The 27932-nt window shown below is 53.2% G+C and overlaps 2 protein-coding genes across 5 annotated transcripts in view; one reads left to right on the forward strand and one right to left on the reverse strand.

Moving 5' to 3' along the window:
• SRC (SRC proto-oncogene, non-receptor tyrosine kinase) overlaps window positions 1–19879 on the forward strand; it is a 36196-nt gene extending 16317 nt beyond the window's left edge. For 2 of the 3 annotated variants that reach the window (XM_074553845.1, XM_074553843.1), the window contains exons 2-13: window positions 11–260; window positions 847–946; window positions 1410–1427; window positions 7484–7582; window positions 8319–8422; window positions 9958–10107; window positions 10368–10523; window positions 10684–10863; window positions 10944–11020; window positions 11387–11540; window positions 11654–11785; window positions 12307–19879. In XM_074553845.1, coding sequence (XP_074409946.1) covers window positions 20–260; window positions 847–946; window positions 1410–1427; window positions 7484–7582; window positions 8319–8422; window positions 9958–10107; window positions 10368–10523; window positions 10684–10863; window positions 10944–11020; window positions 11387–11540; window positions 11654–11785; window positions 12307–12515 — 1620 coding nt within the window. In that variant the 5' untranslated portion in view covers window positions 11–19 and the 3' untranslated portion in view covers window positions 12516–19879. The remainder of the gene's footprint in view (window positions 1–10; window positions 261–846; window positions 947–1409; window positions 1428–7483; window positions 7583–8318; window positions 8423–9957; window positions 10108–10367; window positions 10524–10683; window positions 10864–10943; window positions 11021–11386; window positions 11541–11653; window positions 11786–12306) is intronic. The other variant, XM_074553844.1, reaches the window with a different exon arrangement.
• BLCAP (BLCAP apoptosis inducing factor) lies at window positions 18831–26642 on the reverse strand. 2 transcript variants are annotated; one of them, XM_005489988.4, is made up of 2 exons: window positions 26406–26642; window positions 18831–20451 (listed from the first exon to the last, which is right to left on the reverse strand). In XM_005489988.4, the coding sequence occupies exon 2, from the start codon at window positions 20364–20366 to the stop codon at window positions 20103–20105; it is 264 nt and encodes an 87-aa protein (XP_005490045.1). In that variant the 5' UTR covers window positions 20367–20451; window positions 26406–26642; the 3' UTR covers window positions 18831–20102. The 2 variants fall into 2 exon arrangements, with proteins under 2 accessions (XP_005490045.1, XP_074409947.1); XM_074553846.1 differs by having other exon boundaries at window positions 18831–20446; window positions 26406–26545.
• Window positions 26643–27932: the final 1290 nt, after the last annotated feature.

Here is a 27932-nt window from a genome sequence, read left to right on the forward strand (position 1 = left end):
TGTCCTGCAGCCCGGGACCATGGGGAGCAGCAAGAGCAAGCCCAAAGACCCCAGCCAGCGGCGGCGCAGCCTGGAGCCCACGGAGAACACCCACCATGGGGGCTTCCCAGCCTCGCAGACACCCAGCAAGGCGGCTGCCCCCGATGCCCACCGCACCCCCAGCCGCTCCTTTGGCACCATGGCTGCTGAATCCAAGCTCTTTGGGGGCTTCAACACCTCTGACACCGTCACCTCGCCACAGCGCGCCGGGGCACTGGCTGGTCCGTGGGGCTGGGGCTCACCGGGGTGGGGTCATGGTGGATTTGGGAAATAGGGGTCTCCTCGAGCCAGCTCAGCTACCTTAGAAGGCATAAAATCAGCAGGATGGCTTCTGTGGTAGTGTTGGAAACAAAAAGGTTTTAATAAAAGGCAAAATAGCAAACTCTTTACAAAGAAAAACCAAGCCAGGTGCAAAAGGTCTTTGCCCCTGGTAAAACACCTCACAAAAGCCATTAGTTTCTTTGTTCTCTTCTTTTTCTAATAAATTGCTCAGGTGGGACTTTTTGGCTTCTGTCCAATTAGCTGTCCTTAAGTTTGAGGTGAAGTCCCCCAGGTCCTATGAGATGTCTTTTCACCTAATTGAGGAGTGAAACTTCTGGGCTTGTTTCCTTTTTAAGGGGACAAAGGATATTTTTGTCACTGTGTCAACAGGGGGCACATTCCTATCGGTTTGTGTCCAGCTTCTTGGGGTTTGGGGTTTTTGAGGGACTCTGGGCTTGGGGGAAGAGCAGGACTGTGTTATCAGTGGGAGGATGGTGGGAGGCAGTGTCCCTATGGCTGTGCCCTCCTGAGTGCTCTTTGTCACAGGGGGAGTCACCACCTTCGTAGCCCTCTACGACTACGAGTCCCGCACGGAAACCGACCTGTCCTTCAAGAAAGGAGAGCGCCTGCAAATCGTCAACAACACGTGAGTGTCCCTGCAGCCGAGCCCACGGGCTGAGCTGTCACCTCTGTCCCTCCTGTGGAGCCCCCAGCCCAGCCTGGCAGGACCAGCTGTCCCCGGGATGGGTGCTCAGAGGGATGTGCCAAAATGCACAGGGACACGGTGACTGGTCCAAGGACACTGACACTGAAAGCAGTCATTTGCCTGCTTCCTCATCCTCCTGACCCTGCTGCTGGTCACTGTGGCCTCACAGCCTTGTCACCAAGCCGTGTCCTCTCTTTGCTGGCCATTCTGTGCCACCACAGAGCCGTTCTGTGCCCTCCAACACAGTCCTGACCAGTCCTGTCCCCATCCATGCTCAGCTGCCTCTTGTTGGCCTGGACACCTCCCTGAGCTTCATGGGTGCTTTTCCCTGTGCTTGTACACTGTCTCTGGTCTCAGCTTCTCTCTTGACTCTTTCTTTCTCTCCCTCCATGCTGTCCTTTAGGAGAAAAGTGGATGTCAGGTGTGTATTGCACATTCTTACTGTTATTATAAATGACCTAAATGATCAAAGCCTGTCTGCTGCCCACTTGAGGGCAGGTTGGATGGAGCAGGGCTGGGAGGAGGTGGTTTCCAGATGGTTTTGAGGTTGGTTGCATTTGTCCTTTTTGAGTGAGCAGAACAGAGCAGGGAGTCCCTTCCCATGCTGGGGAAATGTTCCATCCAGAGCTGTGTCTGCACCTGGGAGCTATGAACCCATCCCCTTTCCTTGTCCGTGTCTGGCTCCCCTCTGCATTCTCTTTCCAGCTGGCTCTTCACTCCCCCCTGCCTTTTGCATTTTTCTTTTGCATTTTTTAATTTTACTTTTGTATTTCGTGAGTGGCTCTGGTGATTCAGGTGTTTCCTCAGGGGTCTGACCCCCTGGTCTGCTCCCCATCCTGGTCACCACAGCACATCCATCACATGCAGGGCAGCATGGCCAGCCGGAAGATGCTCCTAAAAATGATCCTGTATTAACCCCATGTGTGTGCTCTGTCCTGACAGGAGGCACACACAGGCCAGAGCCTGGCTGGCAGAGCCAATGTCCCCAGCTATGGAGCTGCCACAGGGTCCTGAGGGTCTGCAGCTCCTGCTCCCCCTCCACTGCTACCTTCCAACCTGGGCACCCAAAACAGCCAAGTCAAAGGGTGGAAAGATGAGGGAACATCCCAGGAGTGAGATTTCTCCTGCAGTGCTTGGGCAGTGTGGCACAAACATGTTTTCAATCTGATTCTTGTTCTCGTTGTTCCAGTGCTGTTTATTAATGATTTGTTTCATCTATGAAGTCTGGGATGTGCAGCATTTCAACATTGCGGGAAAAGCCTGAATTTAGGAGTTTTGGTGCTTCTTACTTTCTGTCTCAGCAGTGTGTGAGCCCCATGCTTGAGTTCTGCACTCTGGCTGTTGCCAGAGCTCTGCCCATGGGGGGTCCAGATCAGGCCTATTTATGAGGGGTTTTTCTTTTCACCTTTTATCAGTTCTGAGGTTTCCACACTTTTTTTTTCCCTTTACCGCTATTTGTCAAAAGCTCAATCATAGGGAACGCTCAGTCTGTGATGGGCTCTGCAGCACCCTGGGGAGCAGAAGGGCTTTTTTTGGCAACACAGTCCTTTGGTGGAGGGTGCAGGATGTGGCTGCCAACCTTCCCAGTGCCTGTGTGGGTGAGATGTCCACAGGGAGAGAGGTGGTGGAGGAAGTTGGGAGTTTGTGCAGTGCTCAGGGGTGAATCACTCTTCTCAGTGACCTCCCAGAGATGCTCACACAGTCTGGGAACAGCTCAGGCTGCTGCACTTTGGGGACAGCCACAGACAGATGTGTGATGTCCCCTTCCTCTGGTCTCCCTGGCAGGACAGGGAGTGCCCTGGAGCTGCAGGGAGGGGACTTGGGTTCAGTCCAGGAAGGGCTGGCAGGTGCTGGGCACAGTGGCCAGGGTGGCTGTCATGGTTTCAGCCTGGCACAGAGCCAGTGCCCCCATGAAAATGCCTCACCCTGGTGTCTGCTGTGAGATGTGACCAGGAATAAGCAAAACAGGCTCCAACTTAAACATAAATAACACTTTATTACCTAAAACTACAGGAAAAAAAAGAAAATAGGAAAGACTATAAGGAAAAGGAAAAAATTGAAAACCTTACAAAAACCACTTTTCCTCCTCCCCACTCCCTGACTTTCCCAATCCAATACATTCTCTCAAAAATACCAACTGCCCAGCCCGGCACGACACTTTAGTATACTCAAACTGCAGTTCATGAAGAGGAACGGAGTCCTTCTTGTTCCATAGGCTTCTGGAAACACACTGAAATCCCGGATGCTTCCTTGTCACTGCGGCACCGCCCGGAAAAGTCCATTTGCCGCTTGTGACATGTTCCTTCCATGCTCAGTGCTCTCACCACTGAGACATGGCCAGAGCTGCTTTTAGGGTGGTCTTTCAAGGATGCCTTGTCTCACTCCAAAAAGGCACAGTCTCTGCTTTTGGGACAACTGTCCCCCCCATATATTTCCAACCCCCTGGGGCCGGGGGGTCCTCACAAATGAACCCTCCTGGTTTTGAGGCACTGCCTCCCCCTAAATGCAGTCTGTGTCACAGGAACAACTGAGTCCATGGCTACAAGAAAACGTCCAGCCCAAAGGCCACTCCAAATCATCTCTCCCCATCCAATCATCTCCACAAACTCCGGGCCAAGGTCCTTATCTCATATCATCTCTCATCTCCCTTCTTATTCAGCTTCGAGGAGGATTAGCATTTTCACAAGGCCCCAATCATGCAGGAAAGGGTTAAAAGTTTTCAGTCTCTGTCTGTCGGTCCCGGAACGGCTCCCACGCATGCTGCCCACACGCTGCCGCTGCGGCCGGGCAGTCTTCCTCCCCCTTCTCGCTGGCTGCTCTCCTGGGGGGGGGAAGGGGGGCTGGCTGCTCGAGGGCTCGATGTCTCTTGGGGCTCCCCCACCCTTCCATCCTTGGAGCCCCCCCCCGAAGCCCCCTCAACCCCATTTCTGTCCAGGCCCTGGGCCTACCACGTGGCTGGCCCCTCCCCCGCCCAGCAGCAGCGGGCCGGGCGAGGGAGAGAGGTCTGAACTCCTCGGCCGACGATGTCCAAAGAGGAAGTGCCAGGGCAGTGCCTTGCTTTTAACCCCTGTGTATTCTCGGAGGTGTGTCCAAAACCCACTGGCCACACCGGACGCCAGTCTCAAACCCAAAACCTTCATTGGTTTGACCACAGCTTCCCAGAATTCCCAACTTCTTCCTGGTCAAACCATGACACTCCACCCTTCACCTCCGAGAATACACTTTCTAAAATTATCAACAGAACTACAAAACACTTCTACACAACAATACCTTAGATTCACTATGACTATTCATCTACCTTAACTTAGTACTTGCTTTCCTTATTCTTCTTGGTCTCATCTCACAGCTTTACCTCATCATTCTCCCGTGATTCGATTTCCCGGTCCAGGGAACCAAAAAATGTCATGGTTTCAGCCTGGCACAGAGCCAGTGCCCCCATGAAAATGCCTCACCCTGGTGTCTGCTGTGAGATGTGACCAGGAATAAGCAAAACAGGCTCCAACTTAAACATAAATAACACTTTATTACCTAAAACTACAGGAAAAAAAAGAAAATAGGAAAGACTATAAGGAAAAGGAAAAAATTGAAAACCTTACAAAAACCACTTTTCCTCCTCCCCACTCCCTGACTTTCCCAATCCAATACATTCTCTCAAAAATACCAACTGCCCAGCCCGGCACGACACTTTAGTATACTCAAACTGCAGTTCATGAAGAGGAACGGAGTCCTTCTTGTTCCATAGGCTTCTGGAAACACACTGAAATCCCGGATGCTTCCTTGTCACTGCGGCACCGCCCGGAAAAGTCCATTTGCCGCTTGTGACATGTTCCTTCCATGCTCAGTGCTCTCACCACTGAGACATGGCCAGAGCTGCTTTTAGGGTGGTCTTTCAAGGATGCCTTGTCTCACTCCAAAAAGGCACAGTCTCTGCTTTTGGGACAACTGTCCCCCCCATATATTTCCAACCCCCTGGGGCCGGGGGGTCCTCACAAATGAACCCTCCTGGTTTTGAGGCACTGCCTCCCCCTAAATGCAGTCTGTGTCACAGGAACAACTGAGTCCATGGCTACAAGAAAACGTCCAGCCCAAAGGCCACTCCAAATCATCTCTCCCCATCCAATCATCTCCACAAACTCCGGGCCAAGGTCCTTATCTCATATCATCTCTCATCTCCCTTCTTATTCAGCTTCGAGGAGGATTAGCATTTTCACAAGGCCCCAATCATGCAGGAAAGGGTTAAAAGTTTTCAGTCTCTGTCTGTCGGTCCCGGAACGGCTCCCACGCATGCTGCCCACACGCTGCCGCTGCGGCCGGGCAGTCTTCCTCCCCCTTCTCGCTGGCTGCTCTCCTGGGGGGGGGAAGGGGGGCTGGCTGCTCGAGGGCTCGATGTCTCTTGGGGCTCCCCCACCCTTCCATCCTTGGAGCCCCCCCCCGAAGCCCCCTCAACCCCATTTCTGTCCAGGCCCTGGGCCTACCACGTGGCTGGCCCCTCCCCCGCCCAGCAGCAGCGGGCCGGGCGAGGGAGAGAGGTCTGAACTCCTCGGCCGACGATGTCCAAAGAGGAAGTGCCAGGGCAGTGCCTTGCTTTTAACCCCTGTGTATTCTCGGAGGTGTGTCCAAAACCCACTGGCCACACCGGACGCCAGTCTCAAACCCAAAACCTTCATTGGTTTGACCACAGCTTCCCAGAATTCCCAACTTCTTCCTGGTCAAACCATGACAGTGGCTTTGCAGGGTGGCACCAGGGTTTGGCTGTCCTGACAGGGCTGGGGTTGCTCAGGATGACATGTGAAGCCTCCACATCACTTCTCTTCCTGCTCTGGGTCATCCTACCAATCCACCCAGTCCAGAAAGGCTCTTGTGGTACCATTTCCAGTGGGAAGGAGTCTCCTCCCAGCCAGCAGGCAGCCAGCTGGGATGTGGTGGGATATTTTGGGTAAGATTGTGCAGGGAATTGTTGAAATGCTTTGTTTTGATGATGATGATTATTATTATTTTTTTCCCCACTGAGACATTTTTGGAATAGTTTGTTTTGCTGAATTCCCAGCTTGTAGCCTTGCAGCCCAAGCTGGAATAAAGCCACAAGTCAAAAGCTGGGCATTTTTCAAGCAGATGTTTACTATGGTCCTGTGGGAAAGGAGCCCAACCAGCCTCCTGTCCCCTTCAGAGCCACCTCAGTAAAGGTGACTGGGGCAACAGCCCTGGCTGAGGAGCACAATGAGGTGTGCTGGGGCTGGAAGAAGCAAAAATGTCATCCAGGGCTGCTGTGAGGCTGTTCCAGGGGCAGAGCCCAGCTCTGTGGGTAGGAAAAGATGCCTGGAAGGTCCCCACCATCCCCACCAAGTGACACCATCACAGGGAGCTGGGGGCCATGTCTGGGTTATCCCAGTGCTTTGAAGCATCACTGGTTTAGCTGGGAAAAGCACAGTCACAAGCAGCTGGTGAGTCTGAAGCAAGGATGGAGGTTTACACGTCTGCAGGGTCAGGGATGGGTCTGGATGTGGTCTGGTGTTCCTTGTAGTGGTGGCTGAGGTTATTGGTGTTTTTCTGTAGCTTGTTTGTGGAGGTTGTCCTGCCAAGTTCTTATATCCTTACGGGGCCGTTCCCACGAATCTGCACTTTCCCGTAGCCTCGTCTCCCTTGTGGTCAGGATGAATTCAGAGGCTGTCTTTGATGGGCAAGAAGATGCAGGTGGTGGGAGGAAAAGCCCTGCTGTCCACAGGAAGGGGAAGCCACCTCCTGCCGTGCTCTTGTTCTCTATTTGTTGTCCTTTCCAGCCCCATCCGGTGGGAAGGAGGGCAGAGCACCCTCCAGCTCCTGGGGACAAGCCTGGGGTCGCTGTGCCCGGGGCAGGAGGGCTGGCTGGGGCTCAGCTGCAGGTTTTTAGGGACAAGGAGCCTCACTCATGGCTGTGCAGGCGCAGTCCTTGCTGGGGCAGCAGGAGGCTCAGGGTCGGGCTGCAGCCTTGCAGGGGCTGTGAATGGGGCACCCGGGCTGGACAGATCCCAGCATCCAGGCTGGACACCACAGACCACAAACCTCAGCCCTGTCCTGCTGCTTTTCTGCAGCCTGTGTTTAACTAACTCCCTTGGGTTTTCCTGGTTCCTTTTCCAATTGCTGCCATCATTCTGTCGCTGCTCCACGTTTCCTGTCCCTCCCCTTGCCTGCTGCTCCCTGCTGCCAGGACCCACAGTGCCCCCCAGCCTCCAGCCAGATACCCTTCCCATTCAGGTGCCTCTGAAGGTGTTTTGGCTTGCTGGCTGCCCTGCCTGTTTCAGGTTTAAAGCATCCAAACAGAGCCAGGGGCAGGGGCTGGCAGCAGGAGCTCTCCTGGCTGTGGGGCTGGGGGCTCTGGGGCTGCACCTTTTCCCAGTGGGGCTCTGTGCTGGCTCATCCTGCCCGGGTGCCTGTGGGCGGGTGAGGGGCTGGCTGGGGGGCTCCTGGCTCCACACTGAGTGTGTTTTGGTTCTCTTGCAGGGAAGGTGACTGGTGGCTGGCTCATTCCCTCACTACAGGACAGACGGGCTACATCCCCAGTAACTATGTCGCGCCCTCAGACTCCATCCAGGCTGAAGAGTAATTGCCATCTTTTAGACAGTTTATAGACAAGTGACAGCAAACACCCTGAGCACTCCCCCTCCACCCCTGCCCTGCTCCTGGGAGAAGCCTCCAAGCCCTCTGGGTGTTTCCTTTTTGTTAGTTTTCCCCTGTGAATGTGCAAACCAGGCTCTCTTTAAGACCATAGTGCAGTGCTGCAGCATGCTTGCATGGTGGAGGCGTGAAGGGTGGCATAGCAGGGCTGTGGATGCTTTTGCTCTGGTTTTTGTGGAGAGCCTGGAGAAGGCTCCAGGGAGATCTCATTGCAGCCTTCCAGAACTTAAAGGGATTCTTAAAAACAGAGAGGTGTTTTACACGGGCAGAGAGGCCTGTGAAAGGACAAGGGGGAACTAAACTAAAAGAGGAGAGATTTAGATGTTAGGAAAAAATTCTTTACCCATTGGATGGTGATACACTGGCACAGGTTGCCCAGTGTGGCTGCCCCATCCCTGGCAGTGTTCAAGGCCAATTTGGATGGGGCTTTGAGTAACCTGGTTGAGTTGAAGATGTGGCAGGAAGGTTCCAGCCCCTCTAGCAGGGAGGCGATGCCCAGCCCAGGCTGTGTGGGGATGTGACACACACCGAGGTGCCCGAGCCCAGACACAGCCCCTGCTCGCCCAGAGCTGCAGTGGGAGGGCCAGGGCTGAGCCCCCTGCTTGGGCAGGCAGTGGAGGGGGGCAGTGCCAGGGGCTGAGCCCCTGCCTTTGTCCTGCAGGTGGTATTTTGGGAAGATCACTCGCCGGGAGTCCGAGCGGCTGCTGCTCAACCCTGAAAACCCCCGAGGGACCTTCCTGGTTCGGGAGAGCGAGACCACGAAAGGTGAGCAGGGCTGGGGGGTTGCTGGCCTGGAGGAGACCCTCTCTGGGGGGTGTGGGGGTACCCTGAGTCCCCTCAGTGTCTGCTGCTGGTCTCCAGGGAGCCAATGCTGACATGGTCATCATATCACCAGTGACGTGCCTGTGCCAAAGGCACTGTTACACCACTGAGCCTGTGGGCAGCAGGGATGTGGCACTTCTCTCCCACCACTCCCCACCCAGTGAGTGCCCTTCTCAGAGGTGGTTCAGCTCATGGCAGGGTGGAAGCCAGGGGTCTCACCAACTCTGGCAAGACCACTAGGCAGGATGTTCTCTTTTCCTGGGTTTTTTTTTTGTTGTTGGTTTATTTGGCTGGGATTTTGTACATCCCCAACTAGATGTTTTTTCCTGGTCCCTGTATAGTGACAAAATCTTGAACACATGCTGCCTGGGCAGCCAGGCTGAGGGAATGATGAACTTTAGTCCTTTCAAGTCTGACACTTCTGAAAGTGTGAGTTGTGATCTTTGAGGTTTGACTGCCTGAGGATGTTTCGTACCTGGTTTAGTTTGGCTCCAAATGCCCCTTTGGGAAAAGCTCCTTGATGTTCCTTTCTGGTTTTTATGCCTTGAACTTATCACTATTTGTTTTATTCTGGTGGAAACAGCTTCTTCAAGCAGCAGCATACATCTTGCCCTCTGTTATCTGTGGCCCCAGAAACACCACATTGTTCTCATGTGGGCAGAGCAGAGCCAGGCTCCTGAAGCAATACCTATGGTGGAACTTGTGCAGGAGGGAACTGTGACAGTATTCAGAGGGGTCTGAGGATGAGGGAGCAGACAAGGATCTGACTCCATGTTTCAGAAGGCTTGATTTATTATTTTATGATATATATTATATTAAAATTATACTAAAAGAATAGAAGAAAGGATTCCATCAGAAGGCTAGCTAAGAATAGAAAAAAAAAGAATTATAACAAAGGCTTGTGTCTTGGACAGAGAGTCCAAGCCAGCTGACTGTGATTGGCCATGAATTAGAAGCAACCACATGAGACCAATCACAGATCTACCTATTGCATTCCGCAGCAGCAGATAATCATTGTTCACATTTTGTTCCTGAGGCGCCTCAGCTTCTCAGGAGGAAAAATCCTAAAGAAAGGATTTTTCATTAAAGATGTCTGTGACAGGGAACTGTGCCCACCAGCCCCTTAGCTCCTCTCTGAGACACTGAGGAGCTGTTGGTCAGCAGCTGCCCCCAGCCTGGCTCTGCCTGCTCCTCTCCCCTTGTTAGCACATCCCACAGGATGGCTGCTGGCAGAGCTGCTGTGCAAGCAGAGGGCAGCTGAGGTTGTGATGGTGTGGCATGGCTGTAGCTGGGGGCTGTAGCTGGGGGATGTGTGCCATTCCTCCCTGGCGCCTGGTGCCAGCTGGTGCAGCCAGGAGCTGCTCCCCATCCTGTGCTTTTGGGTGAAGGCAGCACCTGCATGCCCAGCCCTGCAGTGGGACCCCATGGGGAGAACCCACCCATGGCACATCCCTGCAGTTCCTCTGTCGTGCCCACAGGTGCCTACTGCCTCTCTGTGTCTGACTTTGACAACGCCAAGGGGCTCAACGTGAAGCACTACAAGATCCGCAAGCTGGACAGCGGCGGCTTCTACATCACCTCCCGCACCCAGTTCAACAGCCTGCAGCAGCTGGTGGCCTACTACTCCAGTGGGTAGCCATGTGGGTCCCCTGGGCTCTGGGGGGCACCCTGGGTGCTGTCCCTGCCCTTCCTGCAGGGTGGGTGCTGCTGGAAGTCACTGCTGCACCAGGGACACCAAAGCAGCTGTGTGGGACTGCGGTGAAAAGCTGGGTTCAGGCAGAGGGTGAGGGTTTGGGTCCTCAGGGTGTTCACAGGAAAGATGTGGGGTAAAGACATTGCATGCCTAAGTACCCAGGTGTCACCCTGCTGCTGTCCATTCCCGTGCCAGAACATGCTGATGGCCTGTGCCACCGTCTCACCAACATCTGCCCCACGTCCAAGCCCCAGACCCAAGGCCTTGCCAAGGATGCCTGGGAAATCCCCCGGGAGTCGCTGCGGCTGGAGGTCAAGCTGGGACAGGGCTGCTTCGGAGAGGTGTGGATGGGTAAGGACCATTCCCACCCTGCTGTCCCCTTGTGTCACCACCTGAATCCTGTCCCCAGCCACTGGCAGATGCCTGGAGCTAGTGGTGGGGTGGGGAGCAGGGGAGGGACACAGCTCCCTGCCCTGTACGTGTGTCCTGAGCAGCGTGTCCTGTGCCACAGGGACCTGGAATGGCACCACCCGGGTGGCCATCAAGACCCTGAAGCCTGGCACCATGTCCCCAGAGGCCTTCCTGCAGGAGGCCCAGGTGATGAAGAAGCTGCGACACGAGAAGCTGGTTCAGCTCTACGCTGTGGTGTCTGAGGAGCCCATTTACATTGTCACTGAGTACATGAGCAAGGGTGAGCAGGGGAGGGACACCGGGGGGACAGCTGAGGGGCTCTGCTCCTCTGGACTGCTCTCACCATGGTCTTCCTCACAGGGAGCCTCCTGGATTTCCTGAAGGGTGAGATGGGCAAGTACCTGCGGCTGCCCCAGCTCGTGGATATGGCTGCTCAGGTGGGTTTGCTCATCCCTGGGCCTCCCTCATTCCTTGTGGGGACCCTGGCTGTCTGAGCCCCTCACTGGGCTGTGGTGGCTGTCACTGGTCAGGCAGTGGGGTGCTCTGCAGCCTCACTTGGGTGGGTGCCACAGTTGGGTCTCAGCCCAGAGCAGGGTTGCCCTCCTGAACCATCATTTTGCCCACTCCTGTTGCTGCCAGCTCTCCCTGGCCAGCAAACCCAAGCCTGCATGGCATTTCTTGAGCAGCTGGTGTTCCCCATACCTCAGCTGGGTCCCACTGCAGGCCTGTTCCCCTCAGTGGTGGCAGGCTATCCCTGGAGACCCTCATGTCATCCTGTCAGCCCCATGTGCCGCTCCCCACAGATTGCATCGGGCATGGCCTACGTGGAGAGGATGAACTACGTGCACCGGGACCTCCGGGCAGCCAACATCCTGGTGGGGGAGAACCTGGTGTGCAAAGTGGCTGATTTTGGCTTGGCACGGCTCATCGAGGACAACGAGTACACGGCTCGGCAAGGTGCGTGCCCAGGGCTGCTGGCACCAGAGCAATGGCCACTGGTCCCACGGTGTGTGTGCCTGGAGCCACCGTGTGGCCCTGGAGGCACCCCCTCACCCTGCCTCTCCATCCAGGTGCAAAGTTCCCCATCAAGTGGACGGCCCCCGAGGCAGCTCTGTACGGCAGGTTTACCATCAAGTCAGATGTCTGGTCCTTCGGCATCCTCCTGACCGAGCTGACCACCAAGGGCAGAGTGCCATACCCAGGTGAGGGCTGGCACTTGCTGGCAGAGGCCTTGTCCCCATTGTGGTGCCCAACATCAGCTGTCCATGCTCAGTGCTTGCTCCTGAGCTGCCTGTTCGCAGGTTGGATCCTGCCCCATGGGGTGAGCAGGTGGATGCAGCATCCCAGCCACCCTGTGCCACTGTGCAAGGTGACAGGGACAAGTGCTGCTAGGCTTGGGGTTCTTCTCTCCCTGGATCAGTGGGATTGCCCTTAAGGCAGGTCCTGGCAGTGCACCCTTGGTGTCCTTCTGGGACAGGCAGGGTGCAGGCCTGGCTCTGCTCAGGGACGGGCAGGGTGCCTGCCTGGCTCTCGTCAGGGGCAGGGAGGATGTGTTTGGCTCTGATCAGGGACAGGCAGTGTGCAGGCCTGGCTCTGATCAGGGGCAGGGAGGGTGCAGGCCGGGCTCTGATCAGGGGGAGGGTGCAGGCCTGGCTGTGCTCAGGGACAGGCAGGGTGCAGGCCTGGCTCTGACCAGTGCCATGTCTCCTCTGGCTGCACACAGGGATGGTGAACAGGGAGGTGCTGGACCAGGTGGAGCGGGGGTACCGCATGCCCTGCCCGCCCGAGTGCCCCGAGTCCCTGCACGACCTCATGTGCCAGTGCTGGCGGAAGGACCCGGAGGAGAGACCCACCTTCGAGTACCTGCAGGCTTTCCTGGAGGACTACTTCACCTCGACAGAGCCCCAGTACCAGCCTGGAGAGAACCTATAGACACGGGGCTCCTCCTGGCACCAGGGACGCTGCTGTCCCCAGCGCGGGGCGCCGAGGGTTGGCCTCCCCAGCGAGGGGCTGTGTTTGTGGAACAGCCCTGAGCAGGACAGGGCACTGTGTGCAGATGCAGCCAGGGGAGCCCCTGGGTTCCCCCATCGCTCATTAAGACTTGTGGCCCGTGTTTAACGAAGCGGCGCTGTTCTGCTGGCGAGAGGAGCCTGTGGGCACCAACACAGCCAGCTCAGGAGGGCAAGCAGAGCATCTCCTGCCAAGAGACTTGGGATTTGGGAGACTTTTCCCCTCACAGCTCTGGGGTGAGCCAGGAGGATTTGAGGGACAGCATCACCCCACCTCAGACACACGGTCCCAGTCTCCTGCAACCCCTTTCTAAATCAGCACAAATTTCCCTGCCCCTTCACCCTCCCCACCATCTCCCTCTTGGCTCCAGCTCTCCCGAGGGTGCTGGCAGAGATGTTTTGCCACAGGGATGTCACAATTCCAGGCTGGTTTGAATGGGGTGATGTGCCAGAGTGGTGGTGGCGGCAAGGGATGACAGCAGAACTCTGGTGGTCCCTCTGGCCTCACCATGACCTTAAGGGCTGGTGGGTTCTGGGAGTCTGAAATGTGACAGCTCCAGGCTCTGGTGACCAACACTGTCCCATTGGAGCACCCAAGCACACGATCAAATCTTCCAGCTATGTCTGTTCCCCAAAGGGACACATCTTGCCTCTCTGGAGAGCAGGACTGGGGATACCAGCAGAGGCCTCACCCTGCTGTGCTTTGCCCCTCCACATGCTCCAGGTCTTCCAGCCAGACCCTTGGGAAGTATCCCCCAGCCACCCTCCCCAGCTCTGCCACCAGCTTTCCCACCAGCAGAGTCCCCTGGGCTGGCCCTGCCACCAAATCCAGTGCCACTGTGGTGCTTGGTTGCATGGCCCACATAGTGTTCTGGGTGTGGGAATGTTTTGGAGGAATTACTCGACTTTCACAGATGGTTTTGTCCACCTGGTGTGTTTTTAGCTGCCTTTCCTCTACCCACTGTGTCTCAGCTTCCAGGCAGCAGTCCCCATGCAGCATCCCCAGCCACATCCCCCCTCTGGAAGTGCTGTGCCACATTTGCATCCTCATCTCCCCTCTGCTCGCTCCCAAAGGCCTCAGTCTTGTCTCAGTTTTGTCCCACACTCACCCTGTGGGGCTGATCCCTGGTGTAGGCAGGCAAGGCTCATGCCCTGCCCTCTCCCACCCAGCACCTGCTTGTACATAACCCTTGAGTGGTCCCTACACCGCCCCAGACCTTGGCTTCATTGCATGTGTCAGTTTTCCCTGTCCTGTGGCTGTACCCTGCTGGAAAGCCTGCACCATGGTGGTTCACAAAGCTTCACTCCTTCACCTCCTGGGTCCCAGAGACCCTTGCTCAGAGAGACCTGGGGGTCTTCAGATGCTCCCCAAAGGGTTTTGGGGGCTTGGGGGATGCTGTGGGGCAGGGGTGCTGGAGGGAAGGACCTGGTGAGGAGAGCCAGTGGCTGTGTCCTCCTCTCAGTCCTCAGGCTTTCTGTGCCTGCCCATCACCTTTGGGATGGTGTTTGCCTCTGGCACAGCCTCCTGGCAGGCAGCAGACCCAACCCACCCCTCATCAGCCCCTGCCATGGTGCCAGTGTCCTACAAAAGCTGGGTGGGAGCCAAGCATGGGCAGGAGGTGGCCAAAACCCCTCCCCAGGTCTCCACCAGAGCAGGACCCAGGCAAGCCACTGCCTCTCACTCACTCACTCCCTCCCACAGTGTCCTGGTGTGGTTTGACCCAGCCACTTATTTATGAACCAAGTACATGGTTGGTTGTTTGGTGGCTCCTTTTTTAATAGTAAAGCTTTTAAAGTCAGTTTGAACAGACTCTTCAGCAGTATGGAGAGGACATGCTAGCTTGAAGAGTAGCAGCTGGATAATCAATTTTTTTAAAATGATTTTGGGAGTTGGAGCCTTTTCTCCCCCCTTCCTTTCCTAGCAGGTTTGCTGTGCTGGCATTTCTGCATTTGGGCAGGGACTCCCCAAACCTCAGTGTTCTGGGTCTTCCCATGTTTGCAGCCTTTTGGGATGGGCAGCTGCCACAAATCCATGGTGGCTGTTTCAAGGGGTGGCTTGTGCCATAGCTCTGCCTGAATTACACAAATCCCTATCCCTGAGAGAAACCTTTTACAGCTGTAACATGTGGAAGGCAGATTTGGTCTGGAAGCTGGGAAGAGAGAAGGCAAGCACATATTCTGTGGTCTGGCCTTTGGTTGTGTGGCCTGTGCAGGGCCCTGGGTGCAGCAGGACAGGAAGGCCAGTGTAGCCTGTGGCTCTTCCCAGAGGGCAGCAGGTGCCCAGCATGGCTGAATTCCCTCAGGCTTTCAGCAAGATCTGGTGAAGGAGATGTGCTGGGGACACTTCAGGGCAGTAAGGCAATCCCAGAGAAGCCCTCCTCCATGGGGCTGTGTGTCCACATGTCCGTGTGTCCATCCGTGTTCCTGTGCAGTGCTTGTGGTGGGACCCAGCATCACCAGACTCACCACCACAGCCAGCATGACCTGGGAATGCAGAGCTTCCCCTCCATCATTCTGTCTGCCAAGTTACTTTTTAAGCCAATAAACTCCAGAGGGGAGCCCCCACCTAAGGATGCTCTTTGGCTTCCTGGGGTCCATAAAACCCTACAGTCATTCTCCTCTGCTGTTACCATTTTTTACACAGTCTTTTGTAAGATTTCCAACTGACTATGCAGAGAATGTGTGGATCTGTGTCTCTCTCCCCAGCTCCCCTCACTTCCTCACTTGCCTTTTTTGGTGTCTCAGTAAAATATTTAGCTTTTTTTTTTTTTCTTTTGGATAATAATACAACTTTGGAAAAAAAACCTGAAAAGGTCCAGCTTTTTGGGTGGTGGGGGGGTGGAGATGCTTTGAAACTCTAACGTTGATGTAAATACTTTGCTATTTGATAATTAAATACAAACAGACCTCACAAAACAGAAGTGTAGCTTGTGTATGAGGAGATGGGTGCTGGGGGAGGCCAGGGTGCTGCTGTCAGCCTGACCTCTGGGGAGGTGCAGGGAACTGAGGTGGTTTGTGTGCAGGGGATGAGGGGACTGGATTCAGAACTTCCAAGCCCTGCCTATGGCACTGTTTGCTTCCTCCTCTCCCTGTGTTGTCCTCAGCCTCAGTGGCAGCTGAAGCATCTTTAAGAGGGCATTGTGGTGGGCCTGTGGCTGCCCCTGAGCAGCTCTAGTGAGGAGGCAAGGGTCCTGTGCTGTGCAGTTTGTGTTGGCAATGGACTCTAAAATGGCAAGGAGGAGTTGTTGTTTGACTTAAGCATCCCCTTCAGTTACCCAAAGCTCAGTGGCAGCACTCCCCAAGAACGTGGATCCTGGCTCCCACAGGATAAATGCTTTTGAGTACACAGGCTCAGCCCTGAACTGCAGATCCCGAGTTGTGCTGAGGGTCTGGGGTCTCTCCCACAGCCTAAATGCAGCAGAAGGTCTCCTGGGGCAGGAGCAGGGTGCTGTATTAAAGGCTTGGTTCACAGCAGGACTGTCCCCCTGTGTCAGGCTCTCAGGTTTTGCTGGCAGTGCCACCAGAGCTCCCACAGTGCCTGTTACTCACTGGTAACAAGGGGTGGACAGGAGGCTGCCAGCATGTGCTCCCTCAGAGGACACAGCCTGCTGTCACTTGGATCTCATCCCCTCCAGCAGCAGGTCTGGGTGGCACCTGAGCCATCTGTCCTCCCTTGCCCTACTACCAAAGGATTTGCCTTTGCTGGAAGAGCAGCAAAACCCTCTTGCCAAGGGGTAATCTTCAGGCTCTGGGGGAGGGCTGAAGTCCTTACCTGACTGTAGCTTGCGTCCCACGGCTGGGAAACCACCTGGTGGCAGAGAAAAGCTGCAGGGCAGGGCTACTGTGACCCTGAGTTTGTGTCTGCCTGGCTCAGGAGATTGCCTGGACCAGCCTGGGTGACAGCATGAGGGACAAGGCTGGTGCTATTGTCAGTGGGACTGTGCCTCCAGACTTGGCTGCCTCCCTGAGCCCACTGGTGCGTGCTTCCAGCCCTAATGGCTCCTCCATGGGATCAGCCTCTTTCCTCTGGCTGCTGCTCTTTGTAAGGCCACCTTGTGGGCTGGCCTCAGGGTGAGCAGGAAGAGAATCCATGCAGGAGGCACCAGCAAGATCCCTTGAGCTTGGAGAGCAGGCTGATTCTTACCTGCACCCCAAGCACTGCTGAGGAGCCAAGTATCAGATCCTAAGATGATGCACTAAGACAGATATCAGCCAGATCTAAAGCTTAAAATAAAAGGGCAAGCCTCGCGGTATTCCAGCTGCTCATCCTGGGGATGCTCCCTCTCCCTGAGAAGGGTTGAGGAGGAGTATGAAAAACCCCTGGGCCCTAAGGGTCTACTCACGAGTCCAAGGACTGCCTGAGCCAAGCTGCATCTCTGTTTGTAAGGACTGGAACCTGGGCTGGCTTTTGTTTTGGTTTTTTTTCCTTTATTGACCCTGCTGTGTCACTGATCTGTTATGTGACCTAGAAAAGAAAATGATCTCTCCCTCACACGGAAAGACAAAGGAACAGCTTAAGGCTCCAGCTCCTGTATCCAGGGAGCATCAGGCAGATGGACACTCTGTAATTCAGCAAGGTGATGACACTCACTCCGTGCCAAAGTGTCAAGTGACACTTGTGGGCAGTGTCCAGGCTCAGGGGGGGCCGGGCACAGCAGTGGTTGTGCTCTAAATCCCACAGCTCTGAGCCCCTGGGGCAGCTGCCCAGCTGTGTGTCCCCACACAGAGCCCCCATGGTGCCCCAGGATACCCAGGGACAGAGCCACCCCAGTGTTGTTCTGGCAGAGAGGGGCAGGACAAGAAATGCTCTCGTGTGGGCATTTTCCATGGAGCTGGCAAACGCCTGGCTGAGCTCTCTGGCTGTGTCTGCCCAGGCTCAGCCCCATCTGTGGTGCTCAGGCAGGGAAGCTGTGATGCTGCTTCTCAGAAGCCATCGGGTTTGACCTGTTCTGCAGTCACAGGCTGGTTTTTCAGTGTCTTTATGAAGAAGGATGAAGCAGGCATTAGCATGGGATGTGAGACTTGGTTGGGTTCCTCCTTCTGCTCGAGGCTTTCTGTCTGACCATGACGAAGTTGCTTTACTTTTCTATCTTTACAATGAAGATGGTATCTCAGGCCCTGAGGGAGGGTAAGAGAGAGTGCTGGAGAGTGCTGAGTGCACATCAAAGAGTGCTCCTTCTCTGCAGCAGGGGTGGGAAGCTTCTTACCCCATTGAAAGCTGTCCTGCAGCCTCCCTCTTTTGAAGTGCTTTTTTCGAGCTGGGTTTCATACAAGGCAAGAGCCTGCAGCTGTACCTTGTCCTGAACCCCACATACAAAGCCAGGCCTTGCTCTCATCCAAAGCACAGTCTGGTCGGTGGCTAGCATTTATTTAAATTGCTGTGAAGTGCAACTTGGATAGTGAGCAACAGAAGCGTTCTCTTGACAGAACATTAGCTTAAATACATTAAAACTTACAAGTTGCTCAGAGCACAGCTGTGCCATGGCCTGCAATGGGTGCCCTCCCTTCTCCTTTCCATTTGTTATTTATGCCTGAGTTGATGTGACAGCTATTGGGACTTCCCTCAGCCTGACAGGTGACAGAGCTGTCACATCTATTTTTGATGTGGCACATGCTTTTCTTTAATCATGTAAACAATAAATATGCCCTGAACTCTTTCTAACTTGGACCTGATCTTCAGAGAAGGGATAAAGCCAAGCCTGTTTCAGCTCCAGCAGCACAGCTCCACACCCTTTAACACTCCCAGGTGCTCCTGGGTGCTGTTGGACCCCACAGTCTGCATGGCCAAGGCTGGGGAAGGGCTCACAGCAGCATGTGTGTCCCCCTGGCTGGCTGGTGGCAGCTGGGCTGCCCTGAGCAGAGGGACAGGCTGGGGTGATGTGGTGTCAAGGCATGGGCTTACACCACGTGGGCACCAGCAGACACTTTTACTGTTGCTGGGGATTAGTGGCTTCCAGGACACAGCTCGGGGGTTTAATTTCCTAAGCAGCAAGAAAAAGGGGAATCTGTCAGGAAAGTGCAGAGACACACAGGACACAGGAGATGAGGCTGTTTAGGAATTGCCAGTCTGGCTCCCAGTCAGCCCAAACAATCAAGAGTCAGTACTGGGAGCTACAGGGCAAACAGGCTCTGCCTCTTGCTGGGGGTTGCTGTGCTGGGAACAGAACAATGCAGGGACACGTGATTGCTGGGCTAAGGCATCCACAATGAGTAGCCAATGCATCATGCTGGGCAGGAGGCCATAGACCAAAGTTTATAAAGCTTTATTAAACATTTTGAACAGCTGTGCAATGAACAAACAATACTCTGGAAGTTTCACAACCTCATAGCTTGAACTGCCTCAGGACAGCAACAGCCACTTCTGCTGCTCTCCACCAGAAGACTGAAGGAAAGACAAACAGATGGCAAAGGAGAGGGAAACCTTCAAAGTTTAGAGGTAAGTGTTTTATGCCAACCTCTAAGGCTTCTCACAAACCAACCTCTGCCCCAGGCTGTAGACCCACCATCACCCTGGATTCTTGACATCCTTCTGCCAGGGAAGCTGGAGACACCAGGCATTTTCCAGCCTCTGCCCTTCTCTAGTCAGTAGCACCAGCACCTTCTGTCACCTCTGGCCCAAAACCATTATCTCTGAAAATGGCTGAAGCATTTACTGCTTCAAGCCATGCCTCCACCTCACAGATCCTCTCCTGCCCTGCCCACACTCAGCCTTTTGGGGTAACATGAGTTCAGTGGGGTAAAGTTCACAGTGGCTTCCAAAACCCTGTGTCTTGCAGCATGCTGGTTCTTTCTCCCAGTGGTCAATACCTTGGTAAACCCAGGACATGGAGGAGGAGGAGGGGAAGAGAGAGTCTCTACTGCCTGTGAGGCTTTATAAAAGCAGCAGCATAAGTGAGGCTTTCAGGCTGGGATCTCGGAGCAAAGAGTTCAGAAAGCACTTGGGCAGTGCACACATCTCTTTGGCAGGCTGAGCAGGAGGAGATGACTCAACTGCCTCTGGCTCCAGCAGCTTTTGGCCAAGTCCATTTGTGAGCTGTTGCACTCTCCCTTGATCAGCAAGGTGGGAAGGCTGGCTCCCCACAAAGAGAGACTGAGAGAATCCTGTAGCTGTTCAAGCAGGATCAGAGGGCCAAGAGCCCTGAGTTAGACCACCATGGCCTAATGCAGACAAGTGACACACAACCCCAGCACTCCCAGCTGGGCAGGGGCCAGCAGCTCAGGCTTCCAGCAGTTCTCAGTTGAGGGCTGGTGTCTGCTCCCGGTGATACGGGAAAGAAAAAGAAAGACTTCTGCTCCTAAAAAAGCAGGTGGTGCTGCCAGAGTTCACACAGTAAACGAGTCGATTTCACAGGCAGAGTGGGAAGAATTTGCCACTCCAGTCCACGCACAGTTACAGGAAATAGGTTGTCCTTACTCCAGTCCCACACCCAACACCCCCCTCCTCCCCAGGCCCACCCCTTTTTTAAAAATCAAAACAAGAGCCCTCAGCAGACTGGAAGATTATGATTTTCTAGGTGCCCACTATGCTGGGGTCGTGAGCTGATTCTGGTAACTGGGATCCTGTGCAGTGATACAAGAAACAGTTCCCCCAGCAGCTGTAGCAGATGAGGAACAGAGCTGCCAGGAAGACCAAGGCACAAATTGTGCAAGGTTTCCGTTCCAGGAGAAAACTGAGCAGGTAGAATCCCATGAACATCGAGTGACTGAACCACAAGGCTGGGTTCAGGGGCTTGGGTATGAGCAGGACAGGTAGCAACCACTGCAGGCAGTACATGGTGGCTGGCTGGGGCCTCGTGGGCAGTAGCAGGCAGATGTGCTCCAGAACAGGCTCCAGCAACTCCTCCCGAGGGCAGGCTGCTCTGCAGGGAGAAGGAAATGTCAGACTCTCAGAGAAATGCAGGGAAAAAAATCAACTGACATGCTTCTAAAGCTTCATTTAGTCCCAAGCATCATTGGCTGATGGTTGAACTGCCAGTACTAAATCCTTGGAGCTGGTGGAAAGGTTCCTGCTTTCTGAACCACTCAGCTGGGGACAGGATCAGCTGATGCTGGTACAGAAGTGTATCCTGTGTGCTCTTTTCCTCAGGCATTTATCCAGGCCAACAAGTGAGACCCTCTTAGCACAGTGCAGGAACAGAAAGGGAGAGGTGGAAATGGGAAACAAGCTGCCACAGCCTTCCCTACACACACTGATCCAAGACAGCCCAAAGGCTGGAGTGATGATATAAAGAAATGCAATTGAAGGGTGATCATTATGTGGTGCTACAGAGAAGTGTTAAGGAAGCATTTGTGTAAGGAATTGTTCTGCACACAAACAATAAAGGGTTCCAGCAGGACAGCACCAAATCAGCTACACATTAAGGCACCCAGGAAAGCCCCAGCAGTGTCCAGGCTGTAAAACAAAGGGGAGGACAGTCCCAGCTTAAAGATTTACAATCCTTGCCAAACAGCTAAAGTCAGATAAGATGAAGTATGTGAATAGATCAAACGGGGGGACAGGCTCAGAATGGCAATTTCCATTAAGTGCTGTAAACACAGGATTTCCTCACTTGGATTATTATAAAACCCTCTGGAACTGGGCTTTAAGGGCTTTCCTAGGCAGGGATGGCAGCACACTGCAAGTCCAGAAAACCTGCTCCTACCTTTAGCAACCCCCTCAATGACATTAAATGTGTGCTCTTCTGAGGCACTACAAACCCCTTCAAGAATTTCAAATGGCTTTAAAAACAATCAATGCCTCACCCCCACCAAGAGGAGTCTGCTTGGGACAGCTGCTTGCAGAAAGCCTCGAGTGTGCAATTACTCAATGGAGCAGTGCTCCCTCAGAAGGATGAAGGGCTCAGCCCAGCCTGTCAGGATTACAGCTGGGGGTGGGAAGGTTAGTAGGATGAAGGAGTGAGAATGTAAACAAACAGCACATTCCACCGGCTCCTGTTGGCAGGAGAAGGGATTTCCTGGCAAAGGGAGAGAGAATGAGGGATTGCAGTGAAAAGCCAAGAGAAAACCACAGGAGGTTCTATTCCAAAACAGCACTAAGGTCAGACTTGTCTCACAGGTAGCAATGGGCTCTGCTGTCAGCAGCAGGAAATGCTGCCATCCTGAGCAGCACCATCTATTTTACTTTAATGTCAGTAGGAAAATGCAGGCAAACATCTCCAGCAGCACAAACATTATGTGGGGAAGTACATTGTGCTGGTGCTCCTGCAAGGAAGTGCTCTCCTGCAGAGAGAGCAGCTGGAGTTCAATTAGTAAAACTAAGCTACAGCTCAGTAGCCAAAGAGTAAGGAAAAAGATATTTTATGCTGCAATACAGATAAAGCCAAGCCACAGGAATAAAACTCCCAATATTAGTTCTGTTTTAGGCAGGTCACTCACTCACATCTTTAAGGGCAAGTCTAGTCCCAAGCCTTTTTTCCCATTTGTAAATTGGAATTAGCTATTACTCATTTCATAACAAAACAAAACATGCTTGCCTTTGTGAATTGCTCAGATGTCTCTGGAGTAAACAATACCACAGAAGTACTAGAGAACGTTTTTGCAAGGGGAAGAATGGAGAGAAAAAAATCTAACAACAAATATTTAAACAGGAAGGTAACTAAACCCCATCACCCATGTTTTCAGTTCAGACTGCATTGAATGCAGCAAAGTTTTACTAAATCAATGATCTGCAGCTGCCTTAGTCCTCCTTATGTTCCCTTCTTGAAGCTTCCTGCATTTTTTTTCTCACAAGTGCTCCAAACACCAAGCATTAAAAATCAGTGCCTAAACAACCATGTTATGTTTTTGCCAGATCCAGTTGCATCAGCTTGACTTCTGTGGCAATTTGTGTCAGCTGTTCTCAAAACTTTAGTTTAAAGTGCCTACTTTGCTTTGGGTTTCTGTATCCAGAGTAAAGAAATGGGTAAAGAATGTGTCTGTTAAGTAGCAAAAGGCTGAAACAAAGAACTAGAATTTTTCAGAACTAAAGTCACAAATCTCTCAGCTTTAATAGGGTCATATGTCACTACTGAGCCTTTAGCTCAATACAAACTTTACAAATGACTACAGTTAGAAAATAATTATAATTTGTGTTGTAGCTACACTTTGTACTTCATGGGCTGGCCTCCTTGCTGCTACAATGCTCTTAACAATAACACTCTAAATAATTAATTTTAAGTGTCTAAGCTTTACTTGAGCATTTCCTACAAACACAAAGCCTCCTCACATCAAGTTACTCATTTTTAAATATTAGTATTTCCTGCAAGAACCAGTTGCTTGTAGCAATGCAACCACTGCAGAATAAAGAACCATTTAATAGTAGTTATTCTTACTATGAAATTTCAATGCCAATGCCCTTCAACCTGCAAACCTCTTGGATTTCTGCCAAATGCAGCCATTCAAACAGCTGCTCTTTGTGTCTGTAGTCAGTTTGCTTTTATTCTCAGGAGTCCCTTCACTACCAAGCAGTGAAAGGCTGAGGATCCTTTGCTGTATCCCACAGCTGACCCTGGACCAAGCACTTACTACAGGAGGCTGCCACAGCTCTGTGTCCCTCAAGGGACTTCCCACCAGTAAGAAATGTGCTCTTCACTAGAGATTCTCTGTACAGCTGGCACTGACTTCTCTTTACACTCTATTGATCCAAGAGAAACAGCACCTCCTGTATCAGCCCTTCACTGAGCAGGGAACATTCTCCTTCGTGCCCAGGACAGGCAGATCCTTCCAGAAGCCACAACAATTTTTGGTTTTACCTGGTTTCTCAAGCAAGGTGAAATTTGCAAATTAAAGATTCCTCCCTTGTTGTCTTTGTCCCCTTCTCACAACCCAAGCCAAAGATTACCATGTTCCAGAGCAAATAATAACCTGTCACCCAACAGGACTGGTTTCACAACTGCATCCTGTTTTCCCTCAGCCAGCTGGTCTTGCTCTCCCCTGCCTGACTCACCTCTTGCCTCAGCCAGCCCCACTGTCCCCAAACCTGCCCCTCATGTCACCTGATTTGGTGGCCACTCATGTTTACCTGACAGCTCCTTCCCACTTCCTCCTTTCACCTCCACAGCTGTTGGAGCCACTTGAACTCCCTTCAGCCCCTCAGCAGCAGAGCTGGTGATGCTCCCACTGTGTCCTAGCCTGATCTCCACGTGCTGCCAGAGCCTCCTGTGCCAGGTCCTGCAGGCAGAGGAGCAGCCAGGGGAGGTTCCCTGCACACCTCCTTAATAAGCAAGCACCAGCACTTCTCCACATGCTTATTAGCTGGCTTCCATTGCACTGCCAGCCCTCCCTGCTGTCATCTTCCCTCCCAAAAACATTCAGGTGCTACTGGTGTGTGTTTGTGTGGAGGATTCTGGAATTCCAGTGCAAAGGCAGCAGCAGACCTTTCCCAAGCAGCAACAAAATCTCAATAATGCCAGGTCTAGAGTGAGCAGCACAGAGCACTGCTCTGCAATGGATCAGTCACGTTTTGGAATAAATCCATGTGAGGAGCTAGCAAGCTGTTCCTTCATATTCTACACCCTAATTCAGCAATTAACACACTGAGAGGTGTTCCTACACCACAAGTTGGCACATCAGTGTGTCAATACCAAGTCTGTACCTTTCTCAAGAACATTTGAATTCTTTAACAGTCCATTTACCCTGGAAGGGGAGAATAATCAGCCAGCTTTCCCTAAGCACTTCAAGGGTAAGCTTGTTCAGCCCTTACAAAGGCAGCCTTTAAGCCAGTGCTGTCCACACAGAACTCCCCCAGCAGATGCTACAGAAAGAGAGGCTGAGAGCTGCAAGGTCTGCAATAAAACACTGAGTAACCTTTTTATTGGGGCGTGCTGCTATCATCCTCCCCCTTTCCCAGAAGCTGAAATCCCTGCTTGTGATGAAAAGCCACACTGGTTAGATAAAAGTCTCTCAAGTCGTCCAGTGCACATAAACTGAAAAGGAAGGCTCAGGGATGTGTTTCTCACCTGTCTGCTTAAAATTGTTTTAACCAAAAACCCTGTCACAAATACCAACTGATGTGTGTGGGCAGTGCTTCACACCAACTCAAATATCACACAGCACCCAAAACAGCTGCTGGAAAATACACAACAGCTAAAGCACTGGGACAAAAAGAGAGCTGAAGAACTATCAAGTGACAAGTTGGAAGAGTTCAGCTAAGAAAAGCAACAGCAGACCAGCTTCCCAGATGCCAACCCTCTGTCGTAAACCCAAGAACCATAACTGCTCAAACTTTAAGACCTATTTGCAGCAGGGATTAACTTCTCTGGGGTTTTTTTTTTTAGCCTTGCCACTATTATTTCAATTTTTTTAAAAGCTTTATCTGCTGGTATGACTCAGCTGGAAAGAGTGAGTCTATACTTTTTGGCAAAGGCCTTAGCCTAGTCTTGGATCATGCCTTGGACACTTTGTGTAGAGTCAGAAATGGTGCAATATAATCACAACAGCTTCCAAAAAGAGCAACAAATCCTTTACTAACCAAGCCTTGGGGTTAGTATTCTGATTTCTCATGCTAGACACAAGCCAAAGCAACACACTTGGTGAAAAGTGGAGGCTCTCTGTTGAGCCACTCTTGTCACCACTTCCAAAGCTGCCTCTGAGTCCATTCCTGATGGGAATGGATGAGCTTTTGTCCAGGGGCAGTGCCCACTCCATCTGCAATGCAATGCCCTCCCAGCACCAGGGTGAATCCTTCTCCACCCATGAGCAGGAAGGCAGAGGAGAGATCCAAACTAAAACTAATTGTTTTTCTCAGAGAGCTTGGAATGAGCCTGGAAATCATCAGGAGTCAGAGGAGCAGAAGCTTAAGTCAGCCAGCTCTGTGATGGGAAGAGATGTCAGCAGCCACAGCTGTCATCTGAAGTATTACTACTTCCATTTGGACTAATTAATTTCTTTTCAGAGGTCCTCATTCCCACCTTCTGCCTTTGTTTAACTGCCAAAGATCACAACTTCCAGGCCCATTCCAAGTTCCCTGAGAAAAGCAGTTTTAATTTGTGCCACTTTTCTACCTTTTGTGGCTTTAGCAGGCTTCAGAGGTCCAAATACAGCCTGATAAGGATAAGTTTTCTGCATCTCAGCAGGCTTCAGAGGTCCAAAGACAGCCTGATAAAGGTGAGTTTTCTGCATCTCAGATGAGGAAAGGCAAAAATGCTGTTTGGGCAGCTATGAGGAGTTATGACTTACAGTTTGAAAAGACAAAGGTTACTGCACTATGACAGTATGACAGTACTTGCAAGGTCCATTGAAATGTTTCAGTACCAATGAAGTATGGGAGAGTTCAGCATGCTGTGGACTGTATTTAGAGCTTGTTTTTCCTCTTCTCTTGCACTTGCATGTCTGGGATATCATGAGCAATGTTCGTATGACAGCACAGCTTGTAAACTCACTTTGTAGCTGGCTTAAAGCACGTATGGGTGCTCGGGTAGGGTGCCTGGCTGGGCACAGTCTGTATTCACAGACTATCACAGAATACCCCGGGTTGGAAGGGACCCACAGGGCCCATCCCAGTCCAGCTGCCTGCACAAAAGCTTGTCAGAGCATTGTGCTGCCCTGGGGAGGAACGGGCCCGGCTTTCCTTTCAGAAGGCGCTAATGAGAGCTGGAGACGTTCGCGGCCGAGAGCAGCAGGAAGGGAGGGAGGGAGGGCACACCAGTGCTGTTATTTCCATGCTGGCACCGAGCTCGGGGTCCGTTGAAGCCCTTCCCATCCCGGCGCACTCAGGGCTCCGAGCGCGGGGCTCCTCGGCCGGGACAAACCTTCCCCCTTTCCCCCGGACGAGCCCCAGAGCCCGCAGCGCTGCCCGCTCCGCCAGCCCCGCCGCTGGGCCCCGGCCCGTACTCACCGCCTCACGCCGCCATCCCGGGGCCGCCCTGAGGAAGGAGGGAGAAGCCTGCCAGGCCTCCCCAGGCGGCCGGGCGGCTGTCCCCGGGAGCGGGGCTGTGCCCGGAGCGCTGCCGGCCGCGGGGCGCTGCTGCTGCCGCTGCTGCTCGGCCGGCGGGGCGGGGGCGCGGGCAGCGGCCGCTCCTCAGGCGGGTCCGGGCAGCCCCGCGCGGCGGCTGCTGCGCCTGCGCGCACGGCGCTGCGCCTGCGCACGGCGGGGTGGCGTTGGGAGCCGGCCGCGGCCGGATTCGCGTTTTGTGAAGAGATTTTTGTGTTTGTGGGTGCTTGTAATGAGCCGCGCTTGGGCTGTTCGGCCTGGAGAAGAGGAGGCTGAGGGGGAGAGCTCAGCGCTGCTTGCAGCTCCCTCACGAGGGGCAGCTCCGCTCCTCAGCGCTGCTTACAGCTCCCTCACGAGGGACAGCTCGGGTCTCTCGGCTTTCATGAGCAGTGACAGGAGCCGAGGGAATGGCCTGAAGCTGGGCCAGGGCAGGGTTAGGCTGGATTTTAGGAAAGGATTTTCACCCTGAGGGTGGTCGGGCACTGGAACAGGGCAGTGGGCTCAGCCCTGAGCCTGAGTTCTAGAGGCGTTTGGACACAGCTCTCAGGCACAGGGTGGGGTGTCCTGAGCAGGGCCAGGAGTTGGACTCGAGGATCCTGAGGGGTCCCTTCCAAGTCAGAATATTCCGTGGTTATTATTCCATTGTGTTTGCACGCTCCATTGCACCTTGTGCTGCCTCAGAGCCACGGAGGACAGCAGGGCTGGGCAGGGACCCCTGCAGGGCATCCCTCCCTCCCTCCAGGCCCCTGCTCCACTGGGTCCCCTGGAGCACAGTGCTCTGGATTGTGTCCATGGGAATATTTCAGTGCAGCCTGTTCCACTCATCCATGCAGCAAAGTTCTTCATGTCCAGGTGGAAGTTCCAGTGTTCCTGTTACCTCATCCCACTGTTCAGCACCCTGGCTCCATCCTCACAACACCCTCCCTGCAGCTGCTCACAGGCATTGATAAGCTCCCCTCTCTGTTTCTCCTCCATCCTAAACAGCCCCAGCTCCCTCAGCTTTTCCTTATAAGAGAGATGTCATCCTCACAGCCCTCCCCTGATTTGCCTCGGAGAGCTCCATGTCTCTCCTGTACTGAGTAACCCAAGGAAAGAAGAAAAATAGTCCAAGAAAAACAAAACCAAAAACCCCAAAGACCAAGATTTGGCATTTTCACAACAATTTAAAACCCACCCAGCCACAGTCACAGGGCCACCCACATTTCCCAGTTTTCCACTTGGCTGGCCTGGGTATTTTTGATAGTTATGATAAGACCTGCTCTCCCAATGGCCCTTCAAGCGTGTATCCAGCCTGGAACAATTTCCCTCTGCTTGCCATTATTCTGGGCTGACCTTTTTATGGGTGTTTAAAATTCCTGGTTTATGGCACTGCACAGGAATGGCCCTAAAGCCTTTGGCTGATGCCAGCTCTGATGGTTCATAGTAAAAATA

The sequence above is a fragment of the Zonotrichia albicollis genome, chromosome 17 (genome assembly GCF_047830755.1).
Source record: "Zonotrichia albicollis isolate bZonAlb1 chromosome 17, bZonAlb1.hap1, whole genome shotgun sequence".
NCBI classification, from domain to species: domain Eukaryota; kingdom Metazoa; phylum Chordata; class Aves; order Passeriformes; family Passerellidae; genus Zonotrichia; species Zonotrichia albicollis.

Excerpts from the sequence above, each read along its gene's own strand:
- BLCAP (XM_005489988.4), bottom strand. The coding sequence starts at position 20,366 with ATGTACTGCCTGCAGTGGTTGCTACCTGTCCTGCTCATACCCAAGCCC.